This window comes from Carettochelys insculpta, chromosome 7 (genome assembly GCF_033958435.1).
Source record: "Carettochelys insculpta isolate YL-2023 chromosome 7, ASM3395843v1, whole genome shotgun sequence".
NCBI lineage: Eukaryota > Metazoa > Chordata > Testudines > Carettochelyidae > Carettochelys > Carettochelys insculpta.
In genome coordinates, this window is record NC_134143.1 from 11760166 (window position 1) to 11781102 (window position 20937).

At 46.3% G+C, this 20937-nt stretch overlaps 2 protein-coding genes and 1 long non-coding RNA gene across 14 annotated transcripts in view; 1 reads left to right on the forward strand and 2 right to left on the reverse strand.

Annotated features, from left to right (window-relative positions):
• The window catches only part of LOC142016008 (dual specificity protein phosphatase 13B-like), a 33432-nt gene extending 29391 nt beyond the window's left edge, over positions 1–4041 (reverse strand). The window contains exon 1 of the mRNA XM_075000030.1: positions 2415–4041. The gene's annotated coding sequence lies outside the window, so the exon portion shown is untranslated. The remainder of the gene's footprint in view (positions 1–2414) is intronic.
• LOC142016009 (uncharacterized) overlaps positions 1–20937 on the forward strand; it is a 69226-nt gene that overhangs the window by 39397 nt on the left and 8892 nt on the right. For 7 of the 11 annotated variants that reach the window (XR_012646261.1, XR_012646265.1, XR_012646260.1 and 4 more), the window contains 2 exons: positions 4039–5243; positions 11972–12085. This is a non-coding gene — a long non-coding RNA (uncharacterized LOC142016009). Of the gene's footprint in view, positions 1–4038; positions 5244–11971; positions 12086–17441; positions 17843–20937 lie in introns of those variants that run through there. The other 4 variants (XR_012646269.1, XR_012646270.1, XR_012646268.1 and 1 more) reach the window with 3 other exon arrangements.
• On the reverse strand, positions 5258–20850 carry LOC142016004 (dual specificity protein phosphatase 13A-like). 2 transcript variants are annotated; one of them, XM_075000022.1, is made up of 4 exons: positions 20166–20850; positions 14689–14906; positions 11950–12147; positions 5258–9278 (listed from the first exon to the last, which is right to left on the reverse strand). In XM_075000022.1, exons 1-4 carry the CDS (start codon positions 20501–20503, stop codon positions 9208–9210), a joined length of 825 nt encoding a protein of 274 aa, XP_074856123.1. In that variant the 5' UTR covers positions 20504–20850; the 3' UTR covers positions 5258–9207. The 2 variants fall into 2 exon arrangements, 1 of the variants encoding a protein (XP_074856123.1); XR_012646258.1 differs by lacking the exons at positions 5258–9278; positions 14689–14906 and having other exon boundaries at positions 12010–12147; positions 20166–20304.

Consider the following 20937-nt stretch of genomic DNA (forward strand, 5'->3'; position numbering starts at 1 on the left):
CATAACGGATTCTCCCTGTTCCCTTCTGCTCCTGCTCTTCACCCTTGCAAGTGATCAGTGACAGAGGCAGAATCTCAGCCTGGACAGATGAGTGCTCTGACCCAGAAGGGCAAATCCACTGCAAAAGTGGGGAGTTCAGTGCTGGGTTCTACAAAGTCAGGTTCTTTCTGCTGTTGGCGAGCCTGAAGAATGACCACCCCCTGTTATCCTTGTTAGCTAGAATGAATCCTTGTTAGCTAGCTAGAATGAATCCTTCATATGTAGCCTCCCCATGCTCTGACACACATCCTGTCGTCTTGACTGCTGGCACCTTCTCTACCATCTACAGCTGGCTATGGAGTAGCTTAAAGCACATTCGGAAACAGCGTGAGGCTGCAGGGTCCACATGGTTCAGAAGAAGCGTGGGTGTGACTCTACCCTGCACTTGGCAATGCACACTGTGTTCATCTAAACAAGCTCAAAGAGGTTTAGTAGAAGGGAGGGCGTACAGTTAAACTCCAGGTATACATTTCAATCTCCAGCCTGTATTCATTTCTAGATGCTATGGCAATTGGCACTTTGTGAATCCTAAGCTAGATAAATATATGTAAGAATGGAGGCGGGGGCGAGGACAATGGAGAGTCCTTCTGTGCTCTGACATGGGCATGCAAGACCTCTCCATCCCCTCGCAGCACAATTGTAGCTAAGAGTTTCAGGACAGACTATATGTTTGCAGTTAGCCTGTAATCTCGTAAAGACTGCTTCCAAGTGGAACTTGAAGAGCAGCCACTGCTGTAATTGAACGTCTTTTTTAGCAATCAGATAATTTATTTTCTACCTTATGCATTCTCTTGTATCTCTTTGGTATCACTCTATGTAAATAGAATATGCTCAGGGAGGTTGACAGACTTGCTGGGCCCCTGGGCAAGGAGTGTGTGGGGGTGGCCATTCCCTCAGCACCACCCAAAGCATGCCATGATGCTCCCCTGTCCCTTCCCCAGCAGTGTTCCCTGTAAGCTGAGCAGTTGGGCGACTGCCCAGGAGAGATTCATGTACTATCCAGCTGATTAGCAAAGCGCCCACATCCTGCCAAGTGTGTTTCCATTGGTGGTGCACTTCTGCACATGCCTTGGTGCACAGAACAAAATTTATTCCATCCATAGATGGAAAAAATTAACAGAAATGCTGCCTGCCAGTCCTGAGAGCTGCCTGGAGCATACTGCACAGATCTCTGGAAGTGATTTAAAGGAACCAGGGCTCCAGTCGCTGGGCCCCAGCGCAGCTGCCCCTTTTGTTCCCACTGGTAAGTGGGCCTGAATATAGTGGTATAGAGAAGGTGGATTGGGAACTTCTTTTCACTCCTTGTCATAAGAGGGACAAGGGGACATTCAACGAAAATGAAAGACAGCACATTTAAAATTGATGAAAGGAGTGGTTTTACCAAACAGGGCAAGGTTTTCAAAGGCACAAAGGAGAGTCTACAGAGGTTTGGCACCTAAGTATGGTTCATGATTTTGAAGCCATGTCTGTCTAGCCCTCACTGCTTAAATAGCCTGGAGAATTGATTGCTGCAAGATATTATTTGTATTGTCATAATGTAGAGGCACCTCTACCACGGAGCATGATCCCACAGTGCTGGGAAGGAGCTGTATAAATAAAACACAAAGACAGTCCCTGCTCTAAAGAGCTTACAGTCTAAATGTAAGACCAGAGGTGGATACAGACAGACCCATAAGGGTGTACAAAGGGCACTGAGACAATATTGGCTCACATGGTGCAATGGTCAGAGCACACTCAGTGTAACTACTGTAAAGTTTTTTGTAAGCCACCCTGGAGAGGTTTATGGAAGGAATAGAAGGAGAATAATGAGGTGGCTTTGTGGTTCACTGAGACCAACCATTTGATGGGCTTCCAGGAAGGATCAATAACAAGAATACTTTAAACTGTTTTTCTTGAGGATTCAAGAAGCAAGAACTCTGAAAAGAATAGGGCATAAGTAAATCTCTCATAACTATGCAAGTCCAGCTGGTGAAAACAATCTCTGACACAATGAAATGAGTTGCGTGTGAAGCGCTGAGATCTCAGATGTGAAATTATGCAAACAGGAAAGAGGCTGCAGTAGATAAAAACAACCCATTGTGTTATCAGGGGTGCACTTTGCTTTTGATGAATGCTAAAAGAACCTTTAGCCTTGGAAATAAAGAGGATAATTTCTCTCTAGGCAATGGCTGCTCGTGCAAGTCATAAAACAGCCATGCTGGAGCCCTAATTTTACCATGCTTTTTAAATGCTTTTGAAATGGTCCAGCTGCTTTGTGCCATGGTGACGCAAGGCAGAGATATTTATGCTGCCGATAACAAGCATGCATAGGCCTGCCCAAGCTGCCCCCAGCTGGAAGACTGCAGTAGTTATAGCACATATGGAAAACTGGTTACCTGTCACAAGAATCTCTTGGTTCGCCCAGTTCTGAGGAATTTCTTTTCCACCAGACACCTGGATATCGCGTCTGGTTTGGAGCAGGATTGTGAGCCGCGGGTCATGCGTTGCTTGCAATTCCTGTTCTATTTTAATGCGTGACAGGCTGCCAACTCTGTGCAGCTCTTAAGCCACCCTGCCCACGAATAACAGAGGGGTTTGCATATGCTGGACCTGATTCGTACCCGGTGACTGCTGGGTTTTTTTTTAGGCGTTGACACGAGATGAAGTTTAGCCTGTGAGATTAAATTTATATGTAGAACAGTTTCCACCTATACAGAGGCACATACAATTGGATAGATGCTGCTTGATTCAGCTCTGCTAAGGTACTATAGTCCTGACCTATCATTCCTTCCTGCTGTTCCAATATTCCATGATTTCTGTTTAAATCAGCAGAGGTGAAAGGATGCCCTGGGAGCTTACTTGCCCCATCTAGCCATGAAGAGACAGATTTTTATAGGCACGTAAGCAGGATCTGAAGGAATGTTTTCTCTGTAGCATGATGTCTAATATACTGTCAGTTTAAAGGTCCACAGGTGGACCAGGGCTCCATTGCCAGATTTCTGTGAAGGAGAGTAGGACCCTGAATCAGCAGGCTATGTGCCCTCCAGGTACTGGTTGTAAGACTGGGTTGTCTGTTTCTCCACACAGTCTCCATGGTAGATCTGAAGGAAGCTCCATAAGGAGCCTCTTGTATTATTTGGATTTATTTTGTGGATGTTGAAATTTCTTGTGGCTGGACTGTGCTTTGGGCCAAGCATTGAAATCACTGGGCTGTGCCCCAAGTCAAATTCACCACAAACAGGCAGCAGCAGAGACCAGGCAAGAAGGCTAATAGCATACTGGGATGCACTGGGAGAAACATTTCCAGCAGATCTAGAAAAGTTGTTATTCCCCGCTACTCGGCACTGGTGACGCCACATCTGGAGTATTTGTGTCCAGTTCTGGGCCCCTCAGTATAGAAAGGTTACATTGGAGTGGGTTCAGCAGAGGGCAATGAAAATGTTGAAGGGGCTGGAGCACATGACCTATGGGGAGAGGCTGAGGGGTATGGGCTTGTTTAGTTAGCAGAAGAGAAGACTGAGGGGCAATTTGATAGCAGCTTTCAACTTCCTGAAAGGGGGCTCTAAAGAGGAGGGGGAGAGACTGTTCTCACTGGTGTCTGATGGCAGAACAAGGAGCAATGGTCTGAAGTTAGAGGGAGAGGTGTAGGTGAGATATTAGGAAAAACTATTTCACCAGGAGGGTGGTGAAGCACTGGAATGTGTTACCGACAATGGTGGTGGGAATCCCCATTCCTGGAAGTTTCTAAGTCCTGGCTTGATGTGGTCCTGGCTGGGGTGATTTAGTTGGGGTTGATCCTGCTCTGGGCAGGGGGCTGGACTAGATGACCTCTTGAGGTCCCTTCCAGACCTTAGATTCTATGATTCTATGAATGGTGGAGTGGCCTATTGAGAGATGTGATAAGCAGCCAGCCAGGCAGCAGTGGAGAGGTGCCATGAACAGAGGCAGAGAGCAGTGAGCAGGAAGAGGGTGAGTACCAGCAGAGTGACTAAGATGCCTTTTTTTCCTCCCCCTACTCAGGACAGGAGATGAACTCTGTGGATGAACCTCTGAACTCTGAGTCTGCCCTGACCAAGGGCATCAATTGTGAGTGGGGTGCAGAAATAGGTTGGATATGGGCAGCCCCTATTGGGGGTGGGGAGGAAGGCTAGGAGGGCCATTTGGCCTCAGGAGGCAAAGAGGCCTAAAATGTTGACGCTTTTCCACCAAGGCATTTCCATTCATTGTACTCCTTGCAGTTATAACAGAAACTGCAAACGAAACTATATGCACCTGCAAAAATTGATTTAAATCATTGTGGGATCTTAGCCTTCGCCAATTTTTAGGTTGCTGCATGACTGGAAACTGGAATAGCTTCTGTGATTAGTGATTCTACATTACGGAACAATGTTTTCAGTCTTTGCATAGTTTAGAGGTTTTGAATGTCGTAATTAATTCTGTTATTGTAAAGTGATTTTGCATGGTCTGAAGGTGAGTTCAGCCTTTACATTAAATGTTTGTCTCTGCAGAGGATATTTTCATATTCCTGTTTTTTCTGATGTCTTCAGGTACTGCAACCATATCAGGCTCAAGTGTAAGCTACCTCTTTGTCCTGTTTTAGATTCACCATTAAAGGATTTTTTTGTGATGATAAACTTCTAATTCTAGTTATTTAATCAACTCAGTATCTAATCTGGTAATTTCCATGTTCATATTTATAACACACCAGTTATTAGAGGAATTTAATGGTGGGAACATATTAGCAGATGAAATTTCAAGACTTTGAAATAAGACTATAAGGCTTCTAGTAAATAACACCCCCAAACCATTATTACATAATATTAATTGCAAAGTATATACAATTAAAATGTTGTATAACAATAGCTTTTAGCAAACTAATTTTTGTGTTACTGTGTTTTAAAATAAGGGATTTTGGCACATGGGCATCTAAATCACGTTAACTGTTGAGGGAATACAGGGTCCTAAGTCACTTAGACATTGGACTGCTTAGAACAACAACACACAAATACCTTTACAAATCTGGGCCTGTGACCACATTTTTCTCAGACCCATTCCAAGCTGGGAACAGTTGGGCCAGGCAGCTGGAAAGAGAAATGGGGAAAGTAGCCAATTTTGTGGATTTGAGGATTCGTGGCCAAGAGTTGATTTGTATTTTCTTTATCGCTGCAGTCTGCTGCTTCTTTGCAAAGGGCTGACAAGGGAATTGGGAGTTGCCTGTCTGGTAGGTAAGTAGAGGAGCTGTGTAGAGTGCCAGTCATGCTTTGTGTGGTGGATGTTTCTTGTAAAAGTGCAGATTAAACCCCTCAGACTCCAGATTTTTCTCGCACTACTGGGTCCTTTGCTACTTATGTCAATAGATACAAGAGTCAGAAGGGTAGCTGTGTTAGTCTGTATCCACAAAAAAAACTAGAAGTTCTGTGGCACCTTACCTGTTAGTCTATAAGGTGCCACAGGACTTCTCATTGTTTTTAGGTACGAGAGAGAATTTGTGCATGCCAAGGTGAACCTCTGGGATAAAAAGATGAATGTGTGGCAACTTTAAGATGCTCAGTACCTATACAGGTATAAGACGTTGGGCAGATTTGCAAAGAGGCTGATACCTTCACTGAGAGCTGGACAACTAATTGTGCTTTGATCGGTCACCCATGATGTATTGCAGCATCACATTTTCTGATTGTTCCACTTGGTTCTTCCTCATTCTGTGGCCCCCATTTCAGCTCTCATTCTCAGGCTCCATTTCCAACCGCAGAAGCAGGTATCCAGCTTGGAGCGTGTGCCCACTTTCCACTGAAATCCATGTTTACATGCTGGGCTGAGAGGGACTACACACCTGGGGCCTTGGCACTTAGCTTGCCAGCAAAGCTCATGCCTATTGAGACGTCAGGAGGGACAAGTGTCTGGGGATAGACCTGAAGCAGACTCTCACTTAACTGAGCTGAGTCAGAATATGTTGAAAAGTTTGATTTTTGTTCTGGAAACCAATTAAATGTGTCTCCCTGTTTATCAAATATTCTGAACGTAATTCAGACGAATGATGCAAAATGGGCCGTTCTGGAGACGGAAGTACTCTGTTACCTCACAGAATAGCTAAGCTTGAGCAGTTACTGTGCAGTCTTCCCTGTGTCACCTGGCTGATGCTCCTCCATTATTAGCTTTTGGGGTGAGAGGGGGGTTCGGCCTCTGTAGTCCGTAGGGTCTGTGGCCTCTTGGCTGGGACAGCCAACACAAGTGAAATTTCAAGCTGAAGCTTGCTTAAATGGTGGTTTCAGTGATATGGGCACATGGCCAGTAGGAACTGGAGCCCATCATCTCGTTTTACATGGCTACCACACAGCCATTGGAGGCTAACAACTACTCCCTTGGTTCACCATTGGTTTAGTACCATCTTGAAATGGCAGCAGAGAAGAGGATGGCTTCATATTCCATCCCTTGGCCTAACTAAATGTTAAAAATGCCGTTTAGCTCCACCCTCCTATATTTCCAGCCTTATAGCCAGATATCGACCCTTCATCCTCGCCTAGTCCTTTCTCTGTCTTCCCCACCACTGACTGGCTATTCCCATCCACCCCATGGCTATACTCTGCCTCTGCTGCCATTGCAGTGCTGTGGGAGTGGCATCATGACCTCTAAGCTCGGTCTGTTTCTAGTTCAGATTGCATGGCTGTGATGTTTTGGGGTTCAACTGAACCAGTCAGGGGTTCTGTCAGTGCCTGCCCTGTCATCTTGGGTACCTTCATGCTGTGCTGCTGTGACTTGTGAACCAGGCCACAAGAATGAAGGTCTCATCTGGCTTTCGCCCAGCCTGGTTACTCTTTGTAGGGTGAACCCAAGAGCTTTTCTGGTCTTGAGTGTCACCAAAGCTGTCTACCCTGAATGAACTACTGGACACTGACATCTTCCCTTTGGTTCCTCACCCCTGAAGGCAAGAAACCAGCCTGCAAGTGATCAATTTGTCACACACCAGGGTCCTGCTCAGCATAGAAACAAACAGGTTTATTCAAGAGAAGGAGCATAGATTCAAAGTTGAAATCGGAACGAAAGAGCAAACCCATATAAGTTTTGCAGAAAATACACATAAAGACGCCGCTTCAGGCTTTATGCCTCTACATCAACAAATTCTGTTTTCCAGAATGCTACCTGTTGCTTTTGCAGCGTTTCATAGCGTTTTGCAGCTGGTTATAGAAGGAATCCAGCACTTCCTGGGTAGCCTCCTGTGCCGCAGTTTCTGGATAAAGCCTTCAGATTAAATTTTGAGTTCCTCCCACACCCTCCCTGCCATTTTTTTTATCTGCTGGCAAGATGACTCATGGTTGTGCAGGGTGGGGAAATTCTAGCCAGGCTGTCTGTGCTTTCAAATGAAGACTAGTGGCACATCATATCTCTTTGGGGAAGGAGCCCTTCTCTGCCTGTCTGACTGCTCCCTGCTGCGAGGTGGAGCTGAATGTTGCAGCACAAATTATGATTTATCTACATAAATTCATAACCATGCTCCAAGTACCTGATAATAACCAAATGTTACAAGCTTTGGTACAAGACCGTACACAACATGTTATTATACACAACTCTGTGTGGGTCAATCGCTTACTCATTCACCTTCCCCTTCTGCCTCCCACCAATCTCACTCACCTGTTAAGCTGTCTGGACTCTGAGTGGCACAATGATGCATTTTTGTGGTGCCTCTGAGTTGAGGCGCTTCCACAAAACTGAGGATCACAATGCAAAAATGGTTAAGGAAGCTAAGATGGGGAAGTAACAGGGCTGGGATCAAGGGAACTTCTGGGGATTATTTGCTTGTATAGAACCATCAGTTTTCTGGTGCTTGATAGGTGGTAACACAAAGAGGAAATCTTGGTCTTGAGGGTCTTATGAACAGGAACAGCAGGACAGCTGATGAGGAGGGTTTGGGAAACCAAAGGGTTGGGACAATGGAGAACACTCCTTGGGGGATACAGACTCCCCCAGGCAGCAACCAGTGTTTGCTTTTTTACCATAAAGAACTATACAGCCATTTTTATGGTGGGGGATGGTTACGCAGGACAGCTGCACCAAGTGGGACTGGCTGGGGCACGGTTGGCACCTGGGCAGTCAGACTGTCATGGCTGATGAGCATGTAGTCCATTTGCAACAGTGCAGACAGACAGCACGTGCCCTGGGGCGAGGTAGGAGGTGGGCTCAGCCCCACACCCTGGAAGGGGTGAGGCCTAAGCGGAAGGGGCTGGGCCAAGGGCAGTCAGCACATTCAAACTGGGGAACTCCCCCTCACAGCCCCCCGCAGCTGGAACAGTGCTGCCACAGCACTTCAAAGGGGCCCAGAGCTACAGCCACCACTGCCAAAGTATCAGTGGCAGTGGCCAGAGCTCTGGGCCCCTTTGAAGCACTGGGCCTGGGAGCAACTGTCCCTTTTGCCTCCCCACTTCATTGGTGGTCTGTCCATTTGCACGGCTGCTGTGGCTTGCGGTGGATGGAAAATATTACCCATCTGAAAGCCTAGAATTGGGACTGTCTCATAAGTGTACTTCAGTTTTGCGTGAGTTAAAGCAGGAGCTTGCAAAGTGTTTATGGGGCAGAGTGGAAAATGTTGCTAAATCTTAGGAGCCAGTAACCCCCAGATCTCTGCTGTAAACATGTTTTTCTGTCCTGGAGAGATTCTCCTGCATAACCAGGTTTGCTTGCAGCAAGACTGACTCTGCCCTGAGCCCCATCAAATGAGAAGAGAGGCCTTTTCACCTGTTCTCTTTTTTTTTTCCCTCCCCAAAAGAAACCTGATAGTTGCTGAATGAGAAAAATGTACGTCACTCAGACAAGCTGTCAAAAGCACAGCGTCCCAAACCCCAGTGTAACTGTACACACGCTCCAAATAAGTGATGTGGTAACACTTAGCTGCTCTATGATGGTATTAAAACACACACAATGCAGAGTCTGGCTCTTGGAAAACAAGAACACCCCAGGTAACCAAATATATCCAACAGAGCTGGAACCAAGCACCAGGCTAGAGTTGTTGCATAATACAAACAGCAGCAATGTCATGATTTGATGGACAATTGGAAGGTGCGAGATCCAGGCTATGTGTGCCAGCCCAGCTTCTTCCAGACAGAAGTCCGCAAGAGAAGAGAGGATAATTCCCCGAGGTTCCACTTGCAACATTTCCAGCCAATTGTTCCTGACTGGTGTGAGGAAGTCAGTCCAACCTCACAGATAGCGATTCATGGGAAAGAGACTCCTTTCCATCACAGCACTGATATTCACAGGATCGCCCTGGGCTGCAGGCATGAGAGGAGACAGCAAGAGTCAATGTGATTTAGTGTTGATATATGGGCAGGCTGCAGTGAATGACACCATGAAGCATGTGGCCACTCCCCAGCTCTACCCCTAAAACTCCATGAAGTCATAATGAAGGGGCTTCTGTAAGGTACTGAGGCATTGCCAAAGCAGAAACACCACCAGGAGAAGAGCTACCCACAGAGAGGCCCACAGGGGAGTACGTGCAGCAGGGATGTTCTACATGAACCAGGGAGGGGCCGGACTGACACCTCAAATCCATGAGAACCTATGCGCTTGCAAGTTTGGGTTTAAATGTGACTGTGATGTGGAGCTTTCAGCTGAGGAGAGGCTGGAAGAGGAGTGGGAAACAGGACAGAGGAACAAAAATCCCTGCGGGAAAAGGAAACACACATTGGCAGAGTACCAAGAAAATGCAGAATGAGGGTTTAAAAAAAAAAACGGAAAAGGGAGTAGATGGAGAGAGTCTGTAACCTGTAGAATATATAACTGCAGTGCACTTATAGCCTGGAAGATGCTAGCTCAGGCCAGCCTATCATTTGATAGTTATTTCTCTCCTTAGTATAGGTCTTAAGTGCTGTCATTCACAGAGAAATGTATCCCCCCTACCCACAGACCATTTGAATTGACTGTTGCTTGTGGGAGCATGGGTGGGGGATGTGGAAGCCGGGGGTTTAAACTGTAAAAAAAAAAAAAAAAAAAAAAACAGGAAAAAAAGCAAACATTCAGTGGAATAGCCTCAGACTCCATGAGAATCACCCATCTCCAATATCAGCTAAAGTGAACTGCGCCTGGCAAAGGGTGAGGGCTGGTGCAGGGTTCTCTTCATCTTAGATTACTGGGATATGTGGGTTCAGTCACAGAAGGGCAGAGGATGCACAAAGAGCCTCTGCAGTTGACGGTTAGTTGACTTCTTCTTTTTTGGAGACAGGTCCAAACTACAAATTAGGATCTGGATTTTGACCTTCCCAAAGATCAAGATTACCAAGATGTCCTGTAGCACCTAAGAGACTAACTTGGAGTCTTCCTTTGTTAATCCCTAAGGTGCCACAGGACTTCTTGTTGTTTGTGAAGCTAAGACTAACATGGCTGCCCCACCAAGACTGCAGTTCAAGACTGTTCAGATCAAAGGTGGAGCCAAACCATCTGGAGAGAGTGAGTGAGAGAGAGGGGGGCATCAAATGTGAAATTCAGAGCCAGTCCCATGTTCAGACTGTGACATCCTCCCATCCACAAAATCTCAGAGAGGAGGAGGATGCTGCTTTGGTATTAGATTTTAGTTCAGATTAATTGAATCTTCTTACTTCCTTTAACAGTCCGGACACTTCATATGCTGATGTTTTTTTCTCCTTCTCTGTTAGCCGGTGTCCGGGTAATGTGCGGTGAGGTACCAACTATGCCCTTGTTACCATCCAAGTCTTTAACTGCTAGAGCTCAGGGCCCCTTCGCAGTGGGCAGCCTGGGCCAGGCTGACAGATGCCCCAGGGTCCTAAACACGAGTCTTTTACTGCTAGAGCAGACAGCTCCGTCGCAGCGGGTGACCAAGATTGGCTGACAGGTGCCCCAATGGTAGCACTAAGAGCCTTTCCACACCCGAGACTTTAATTGCTAGGACACACTGTCCCGTCGCAGCGGGCAACCTGGATTGGTTGACGGGTGCTCCAGGAGTCTGCCCCATGGAGGCGGCACGACTCGAGGCTAGGCTCCTAGCACTCTCACCTACGGCCAGGCTGTGGTAACCAAACGGTTAAAGTTCTTTTATTGTGCTGGCTGTGTTGCAGTGACAGAGACTAACAGCAGTCAGGCTTAGATCTTAACTAGTTGCAAGTTTATTAAGCTACAGTTTATGAGCGTGCGGTTACAAAAGGCTATTGTCTACTTCTTATATGCTAGCAGAGTACAGGTGTTAACAGGTTATGTTACAATCCAATACAACGACGTCTTAATACAACAACTTCTATCTATAGAGCTCTAATTTCTTTAACTGTGCACACCAAAAGGAGACCTTAATGTGGGTACATCTTACCCTCCTTGCGTCTCTCGATACCCACATAGCCAAGCCAGGATCGGTCACTCAATTCCGCGGAAAGACGAATACGAGGTTGGGCGTCCCCAGTTGCGGACCTCGGGAGGCAATCACCTGACCCAACCAGCAGGTAGTTGGTGAAGATGCACTCAGAGTCAGAGTGCTGCTGGGCCCATCTTTATACCCCCTGGGTCACGTATTCTCTTTCTTATCTATGGTGCCAGATCATACTGGTCTGTCTTTTGTGACGCCAGTTTTTACAAGGGGCAATTCTTACTTAATTTGCACTTGTAAGATAGGAGATAAAGAATTTGGGAGTACAGGACATTCTTTTACAAGGGTGGAGATTTCTCTTCTGGGATGGCTGTGTGGGCGCATCACTCCATTAATGCCAGCCAAGGGCAGCTCTCTGACGCCCTTTGTTAATGGTTAGCCTGCTAGCCCTCTATCTGTGTTTTCTCTTTCACAGGGTCACGATGAGCCAGCACATCTGGGCCCCTTTAGGAAGGCATCAAAGACTGTGCTGTTTAACTGCTGTTCAGTGCCCTGTGTGCTCTGAGGCACCTTAGAGGGGAGGCAAAAGCTGGTCTATAGTGGGGAGATTTTGTCTTATTATAAGAGCTCACACTGGTTTGTCTTGTCTTGCAGCTCAATGTCTAGGTCCTGCAGCTGTGTCAGGAACCCTCGGTTCGGTGAAACGGCTCGGTGCTGGATGACACGTTGGACAGCATCGGTCAGTGAGAAGTGATGATAGATCATAAGGTAAGCCAGCACCAAGGAGGCAGATCTGCTTTTACCAAGGACACAGTGAACCAAGATCTTTCCTGAAGAAGAGAAACAAGATAAATTGTGCTCAAGAGTATAACAATAGATGCTTAGGCCACTCCACACACTGATCATGCACTAGCTTAGTTTTCACCTCCTGGGCACTGCTTGGAATGCATCCTGGGTCAATGACCAAAAGTCGTTTGAATGTGATAGTTGTTCACCCTCCAGCCTGTGAAATAGGGTGGAGGTTTCAGGCAAGTTAATTGTGGACAGGTAGTCCCTGCTCAAAATGCAGCACTGTTCTGTGGCATCGTTGGCAATCTTGGCAGAGAGGCCATGTACTAAGTGGGCCAAGAGATGAGACGATGCTCTCAAACCCAGAAGTGGTGCCTCAATAAAGGTATGGAGGTGCCATATGTTTCCTGTGGTTAACTAGCGGGTCAGTGCTAACCATATGGGGCCTGTCATGGTGTTAAAAGAAGCATGGCATTGGATGCAGCTGTGTCATATGGGCTCTTGTTCCGGCCTTAGAGGGCGAGTGCCTACTGAGTTTTACCATAGCTAGTGCACTCTCACAGCTTACAACAGGGGCCCTACTACAGGTGGAACCTCTCTCATCCAGCACCCTTGGGACCTGACCTGTACCAGACAAGAGAATTTGCTGGACCACGGGAGGTCAATATTGTCTAACACATTACCAACACTTCCACTGCTTACTTGTGTCTTAAAATACAGTTGGGGCAAATTACAGCTAAATAACAGCACAGAACAGAGAGCCAGGACAGGTGGCTGTACGCAAACTTTATGGGACCACAGAAAACTTGGCCATACCTGTGATAAGTGGTGGTTTGGCTAACTAAAATCATGCTGGATTACAGATACTGCAAGACAAGAGGGTTCTGGATTAGAGAGGTTCAAACTGTACAATGGAGAGAGTCAGACTTCAGAATCCACGAGATACTTGCTATCTCTGAGGTAGATTTCCTTCTAATGAACATCATTTTCTATAGGGCATGGCCGCTGCAGCAGAAAATCCACTCAGAGGGCAAAGAGAGGCAGTGTTGGCAAAAAAGTAACCCTCAACCCAGCTTCCATTAAGGGGCCTAGAAAGAACAATCATGGCTCAAAATTATGCTTGTGATGGTTGGGAATTGTGTGTGTGTGTGTGTGTGTGTGTGTGTGTGTCTAGGGTTGCAGGAAGATGTGTTTATTCAGTACATCCATACTGAAGCCTGTCAGAATCTGCAACTGCCTTCCCTGGTGGATCCTTCTGAGGGAGTTCACATGAGGAGAGAGTGCCTGCCCTCTCCTTTGGGCTGCATCTCCTGTAACATGCCACTCCACCAGCTGGAGATGCGGTTGATGGCCGCTGGGATGAATCTAGCCCTCTCGTGGTGCAGTGATCCTTTCCATAAGTAAATAGTAATTACTGGCACTGCTGGCCTGTGTCCTGATAGATTTATCACAGAAGGAAACAGCCTGACCCTGGACCTTGCCAATGGCTCATTGACACAGCTCTCTGTGATAACTGGTATCACAACTTATTGCAACATCTGCTCTGGGCTCCATCCTAGTCTGTTGAGTAATGATTTGCATGCACTGGTGTTCTGAGGAATCAATGTAGAGTGATTTTAAACAACAGTGCTGCCACCCTATCCCAGCTTTTATAGATTAGCTGCTCGCTAAACAAAATCCTCCTCCATAGGCCTTTTCCTGCTTGTTCAAAAGAGATAATATGATCTAGGGAAAAAAAGAGGGCCCCTACTGCCTGTCTTTGCCACCAACCTGCTGTGTGACTCTGTATGTTGTTTAACCTCTTGTTGGCCCATTTTCTTCCCTTCTGTCAAGGGTGACAGCCTGTCTGAGCCGGCAGGTATCGGACAAAAGGAGCTACAAGGTTTCGTAGGTGAATTGCTGGCTGGGACCAGAGAGGTGTAAGGAAAGTTTTGCCTCTCTGGCCACAGGAGGTCTAGGGATAACCAGAGAGTTGGGTTCTGGCTCTACTGTGCATAGCTGAGTCTCTGGGGGAGAGAGGACATGAGAGCCTTAAACCTGAGCTACGCATGAAGCTCAAAGGTCCAGGCAGGAGGAGGCCTAGGCAAGAAGCAGCAACAAATTGTAACGAGCAGCATGTGGCTGCTGTTTTTTGGGTTACTGGGCCAGAGACCCAAAGTAACAGGGAGCCCTGATTTCCCCTAGTGGCTCAAGGTAAAGTGGTGTAATCCCCAAGAATGGGATGCAGCTTATCTGGGAGCCTGGGTAAAAGGCTGAATTTAAAGGACCCAAAGCAAGGCTGAAGACCATAGTGATGGCAAGATAACTCCTTTGTTTATTGGACTCTTTAATGCCCTGGCAGGAGATCATTCAGATACTCTGACTTGGTCAGAGGGCAAAGCCATTTCAGACACACCAAAGTTAGCCTGCAGGCATAAGAAAAGGACTGTGATACCACACTCTGCCACTTGGAGGTGCTCCAGGGGTGCATGCACTGTTAAAGTCTGTCTCCCAAAGGCATTGGGTAATGTTTGTAAGGCAACTGGTGATCCTAGGCCAAAAGTACTACATAAGCACAAAATATCCTCAAGAGAGGCATGTACCATTTGGAGCACTCAGTGCTTTATTAATGTATGCTGAGGCAGGGTAGAAATGCACACGCAGGTTAAAATCATTTGAATCTTCTGCAGCTATTCCACAATAATGGATATCCTGCCCGTAGAAGGCTTGGTCTCCTTTACTCTCCCAGGCTGAATGTGCAGCATTCAGTACATGGGTGATGCCACGTTTCCTCAGTTCTTCCTTGTCATGTGCAATCACGCTACCAAGAATGAGAGAGGCAGAATCATAAGAAAAAGTGTTACAGGGAAGAACCTAATATGATCCAGTTCCTGGCATCTCCTATTGATACTGAATGTCCCTGAGCAGTCTGGGACCTGTTGCACCTGGAGATCCATTGCGTGCCTGTCATAACACCAGGCACGAGCCAGCAAGTTGTGGTTTCCAGTCTGATGAGCACATTTGAGCTGCATGCAGAAACAAGGCAATTGCATTTACATCTCTAAGTCCCTGGGAGTTTGAGAGAATTAAAAGTCAGATCCTGGGAAATACAAAGCTGCCTCCTTTCCCACTGAAGTCAAGGGGAATTGTTGGCCCTGACTGCTTGACAAGGATGTTCACTTCATGAATGGGCTGAGTGCAGGCCTGCCAATGGGGGTGGGCCGGGAAAAGGGGTCCATTGCATAGAGGCCCAGCCCTATGGAAATGTGCAGGAATGCTACTCTGCTGCTCCACTGGGCTCTGAGAGTCAGGGGAGGGCCCAGCACTGTGCTCTGGGCAGTGCGAAGGGCTGACTGCCCACAGTCCCACCCCCTTCTACCCAAGGTTCCGCCCCTTCTGGGGTGCAAAGCTGCCCGCCCCCCCCACCTTGCTCATGGGCCCACAGTGGCTGCTGGCCCTGCTGGCTCAGCATCTCTCAACATGAAAGGACAAAGTCAAGCCTTTAGTGTAGCCTGCAGCCATCGTGCCTGAACCTGTAATCAAATCAGATTGCATTTTTGCAGGACACAGGTGTTTGCCCAAGGAACCTGGCTACCTTACAATTGTTAATTACACCCTGTGTGCTCAACATTCAGCAGCTAGAGTCATTTGTGAAGAGCATTCTTGGTGGTTTGCCCTGAACTGTTGTGCAGCGTTGCTCTGTACTTTTCAAGAGCTGCCACCTCCCACCCCCAAAGGCACTACATTTCATGATGGGTGCTGTCTGTTCACCCAGGTACTACTTTGTTGAGCGCTTGGGATCCTCTGTGACGAACGGCAGCATCTACAGCAGTCAGTCATTAGTATTCTGATTTAAAGGAGAGAGGTTTGCACAGTATGAGAAATTGGGTGGCTAGCTTTCAAACTCCAGATGAAAAAGGCTCTATGAGCAAAATATAGTCTCAACTCTAGATAATTCTTTCTTCTTTTACTTGCCACATAGCCTCCTGTGTGATTACACAGGATAATGCCCAGGAAATAGGCCATCAAAATTGTAATTCTAGGTCAGCACTATGGACTGCTCGGCTATATGGCACAGTTCTAATGTTATTCATCTCTGCTGGCAAAAGGGCCAGAAAGGGGCTGATTCAAAAGCCTCTTGAGCTCAGTGGAAAGATTTCTACTGTCTCCACTGCATTTTGCACTGGGGGTCTAACTTCAAAGTCCTATTTCTTCTCCTTATCTTCCTTGCTTCTCCCCATCCTACCCCAAGAAGATGCTGTGTGCAGACAGTAGTGCAGGGATGGGCAATGATTTTTGATGAGGGTGGCACTCCAAGAATTTAGTAAGTGGTCCGGGCCACGCTCTTGCATGATATTAACAGAGAAGGCGTGCTGTATCAGATGGAGGTTGGGTGTAGAAGGGAGCCTATGGTAGGGAACTGGGGTGCAGGAAGGGGCGTGGGATCTGGGAGGGAGTTTGGATGAAGAAAGGCATTGTGACTGGCGACAAGGTCCGAAAGAGTGTATGGGTGCACAGAGGATTCTGACCTGGAGGTCGGTGCTGGAGCTGGGAGGGGGCTGTGACTGGAGCAGGACTGGGTGTAGGGATTTGCATTGTGATCAAGGGGTAGGGGATGAGGGTGCAAGGTCTGGAAGGGGTTGTGACCTGGAGGAGGGGTGCAGGATATTGAGTGAAGGAGCAGGGCTACAGAGGGTTTGAATTGTGTGGGGTATGGGGTGAGGGAGGGGAACAGAGGGTTGGGGAAGAGGGGGGCTGAGGTGCCAGGGGCAGGCTCTGGCTGGGAGGCAATTACCTAGGCAGCTTCTGGCTAGCAGCCCAGCAGGTTCCTTAGCCAGGTCTCCTGCCTTCCATGGCCCTGCACGTGTTCAGAGCAGATGCAGGGGCTGTGTGCCCTGCTCTGAACAGAATGCTGCGAGCCCCGGGAGGGGGAGGGTAGTTCACGTGCTAACCATCCTGCAAACAGGAAACCAGTCAATGGGAGCAGCAAGATTTTTCTAGGCATAGGGGCAGTGTGAGAGGCCTGTTCCCCCCTTCTGCGGGCTTGCAGCATTTGCAGAGCCCTGCAGCCGGCTTATCTGAGCACCGAGCAGCAGAAGGGCAGGCAGGGAGCTGGCTGAGGCTCCTACAGGCCAGATCTGACCCATGGGCTATATTTGGCCTGGCCTGTAGTAGTGGATGCTTATGCAAATGATCCTGCTAACTTCAATGAAGGGGAAAATCCTGTTTGCAGTTCTCAGTAAATACCAGTTAAATCCAGTTTTGCTTTTATACTGATTACACTTTTTAAATAACTCTGTGATCTTCTTCAGTATTCAAGATTGGCTGTGTTGAGTGGCTCAATTCTTTATTACAGCAGCAGCAGTTTCTGCCCTTGGCTCTTTGCAGGGCACACATAGACATTGTTCTGTGGAATGGAACCAGGGATTTAAAACAAACAAAACCAAGACTATTCTTGAAAGAATACAGATTTGCCCTGGCATCATCGTAACATTCAGCCAGAAGAATGCATTTTAAAGTAAAAATGACCAAAAAAATGGCTACCAATTACTGTAATTGTGACTTACTGCCAGCATGGACAAGACTTCGGTTACATCACTGCAGGATCACTGGCCTCAAACCCAACAGGTTTGGAAAGCGGATTAGAACTCATGATTTGCACTTGCAAAATTTGAAACATAAAGCATTGTTGTAATTATTAAAACATATGGGCTTGTTTCCCCAGCACATGCTTACTCATTATTTTATGATTTGATCAGTTTCTGCTAAGACTTACAGATTTTGGAATATTATCAAAGAGAAATGTGGCCAAAGAATCACTAGCAGCAACCTTCTTATCTTATGGTAATTACCATCATTTTTGTTTCCAGATGTTTCAGCCTGTGGATGTTGCAAGGGAACCTGTTTGGGATAAAACCAAGGTTCTAGACTTGCACAGATAACAAAATTGATGCTGCTTCTTGCATGGAAAAGAAGCAAAAGAAGGGTGAAATCCTAGCCACCCTGCACAACATTTAGATCAAAGGGCTTTGCACAGGGGACCTCTGTAAGGCTCGAATGGAATCATCCTCTGTCAGCTTTACAGCCTCTAATGACAGCTTCTTCCTTTTTATTCCTTATCAGGAGGCCTTCCCAAGCATGGACTGTTGATAAACTCCAAGGGGAGTTCTGCAAGCCAAGAGTTTTCTGCTTAGGGTATAATTTTGTCCAACTGTGAAACTCACCTATAGCCTTGCTCTGGCAAATATTAAGCATAGGACTACCCCCACAGGAACTCAGGATGAAGTTAGGCATATATGTACGTATTTTTAGGTCAGCAAAATCACATTTCTAAAGGGTTAGAGTGTAACAAAACACACTAGGAGGTATAAGAACAAGATTTGACCTCCTATGCAATTACACATCATAGCAAAAGGGAAACTCTTTTTAGTATGTTTCTAAACAATAAAAACTTCTAAGGTTGAAATGAGGTTCAGTCAAGTCCAACGAATACCGTCTCAAAATTACCCTTGGTGGCTTTACAGAAGTTCTCCGGTTTTCAAAACCCTAAGTATTGGAAGTCCTCGCAGTAAACAGTTACATTTGCTTTTCTGATTTTTCCCAAACTTCCCAGAAAATCTCTGCTTAGAAAGTGTCAGAAAAGTTAGAGTCTTCTGGGGGAGCTGTAGAAAAGGATTAAAATTGGGTTTTTAAGAAAAACTTCCTCTATCTCAAGGCCTTGAATCAGCAAAGACATTTAGCACATGTACAACTTTAAGTAAATTTTTACATCTTATTGACTTCAATGATTCCCCACTCTAGGTGCCCACTCTAGGGTTCCTCACTCTAGGTGCCTCAGTCTTTCATTCAGTGGAGGGTAAGAGGTCCTGGACCCTCCCATTCCATCAGGTCCCAGCCCAGGGCCCTGTGGAATTTGATTCCTGAACTGGGGTATTCCAAACAGGGAGTTTAATTTCAATGCCCTTGGCAATTTCCTACCTGTATCCCTTTAATTTGGGGCATGACCACTAAAGTCTAATTTGTTGGGATGGCTTGTTTCCTGTGGTCCTCTCATGGCTCTTGAACAGCATCCTCCTGTGGTTCCTGGCTCCTTCAGGTGAGGCAACTATAAGTTTGGTGAAGTCAAAGCCCGAATATCTCTGGCCCCCAGTTAATGGAGGCTCCTAGCTCTTTTCTGCTGTCTCCTTTGGCTGGGAATCAGAACATGCTTCCTAGTGGCTCCTTTGGTCTGCAGACTGGTGATCAGCATTCCCTGTAAGCTGTGCACTTGGACGGTCATCCAGGAGAGATTTTCTGGTGCTAATCTGCTGATTAGCAGAGTGCCCACAGCCAGCAGCATGTGGTTTTTTACTGGTGGTGCACATCTACACATGCCTTGGTGCACATAACAAAATTTTTCTGCATAGGGATGGGAAAAATTATAGGGAACAGTGCTAGTGATCCTTCTGCTTTAGGAACAGCGGTAACTAGTTCTGCCTCTTCACCAGTCAGTCCTGAACTGAGCCAGGCTCTCTCCTTTTCTGCCCCCTCCAGGTCAGGGCTATGTGTAATCCATGCTGTGCTGATAGGTAGTTTCTCAACTTTATCACAAACTTTTTAATCAATGATTAGTAATGGCACTGGTTTCATTAGCAAATGGTCATATTTCTGAGCAAAAAAAATTAGCTGAAGATAGTTTGCTCTAACAACAAATTTTAGAATGTTAAATTTTTTAATATGAAAATATTCATTACATCAGAAGCTGATGAAATACCAAACACGGCTCATGAAATGAGAAAAGTTCTGCACTAAATTCAGAGAATTCTGTACTTCAGTTGCGAACACAACCTGAGAAGGTACCATTTGTGAAATCTATTAATAGAATTGTAATAATTATGTGCAAAATAATAGAGAAAAATATTGCAGATGGAAACTCTCTTCCAACTGTATTCTTTGGTTTAAGTCCTTTCTTCACTGCGCAATGCACTCTCCAGGTCTAATCTAAGAGTCAGTTTTAAGACTTATAGTTATTTAAAAGATACCACTGAGTAAACCAGTGAGACAGCTTATAAGGAATGGAACAATTTCAAATAACACTTACATGTCACCTAGATATAGGTTAGGCCACACTTCATCTACATGGTTCAGTTCTACCCTGCAGCTGTCCAGAACATGCTCCAGCTCTTTGATGGACGGTGTGGCTGATTGCAAATGTTGATGGTTGGAAAGGTTCTGATCATCTTCAGACATTGACCCTTTGGTTATATATTGATTTAGCAGAGCTGAGACCCGGTCAGATACTGTTCCTGAGGAATTGATTGTGGAGCTCCTGCTGACCTGTGCTCTCTTTGCTGACACTTGATGTTTCCAAACAGCTGTAGTTCTTGAAACATGGTGTGCCTTATTCCAGCCCCTCAGATTGACTTGGCGCCAGGTCATGGCTGGAATGGAAACTTTACTCCAAAATGATGCAACAACAAGTGTTAATCAAAATATTGCACCACATGCCTGAAGTAAATAATGATACTGTAGCTCAGTGGAGCAGACAGATTTCTCTGCAACAGGAATGTCATCTTCTACTTCTGTTCTAGTGTTAGTGGAAGTAAATTAAAAACAGGGAGAGTGTTCATTTTAGAGAGAGAGAGAGGTCCAAAATAAGCAGTTTCAGAGTTTGCAAGTTGTTTTCCCTTGTCATAAGCATAAAGAAAACTGTTGTATTCATTCAAGGTATATCTCAGCAAACCAATGTCATTCTGGATAACAGCCCCTTAGATGTGGTTCAACAATTCTGTTACCTTGGATCTAGTGTCACCACAAACCTATCCATGGATGAAGAACTGAACGTCAGAATTGGGAAGGCAGCTGCAGTTTTT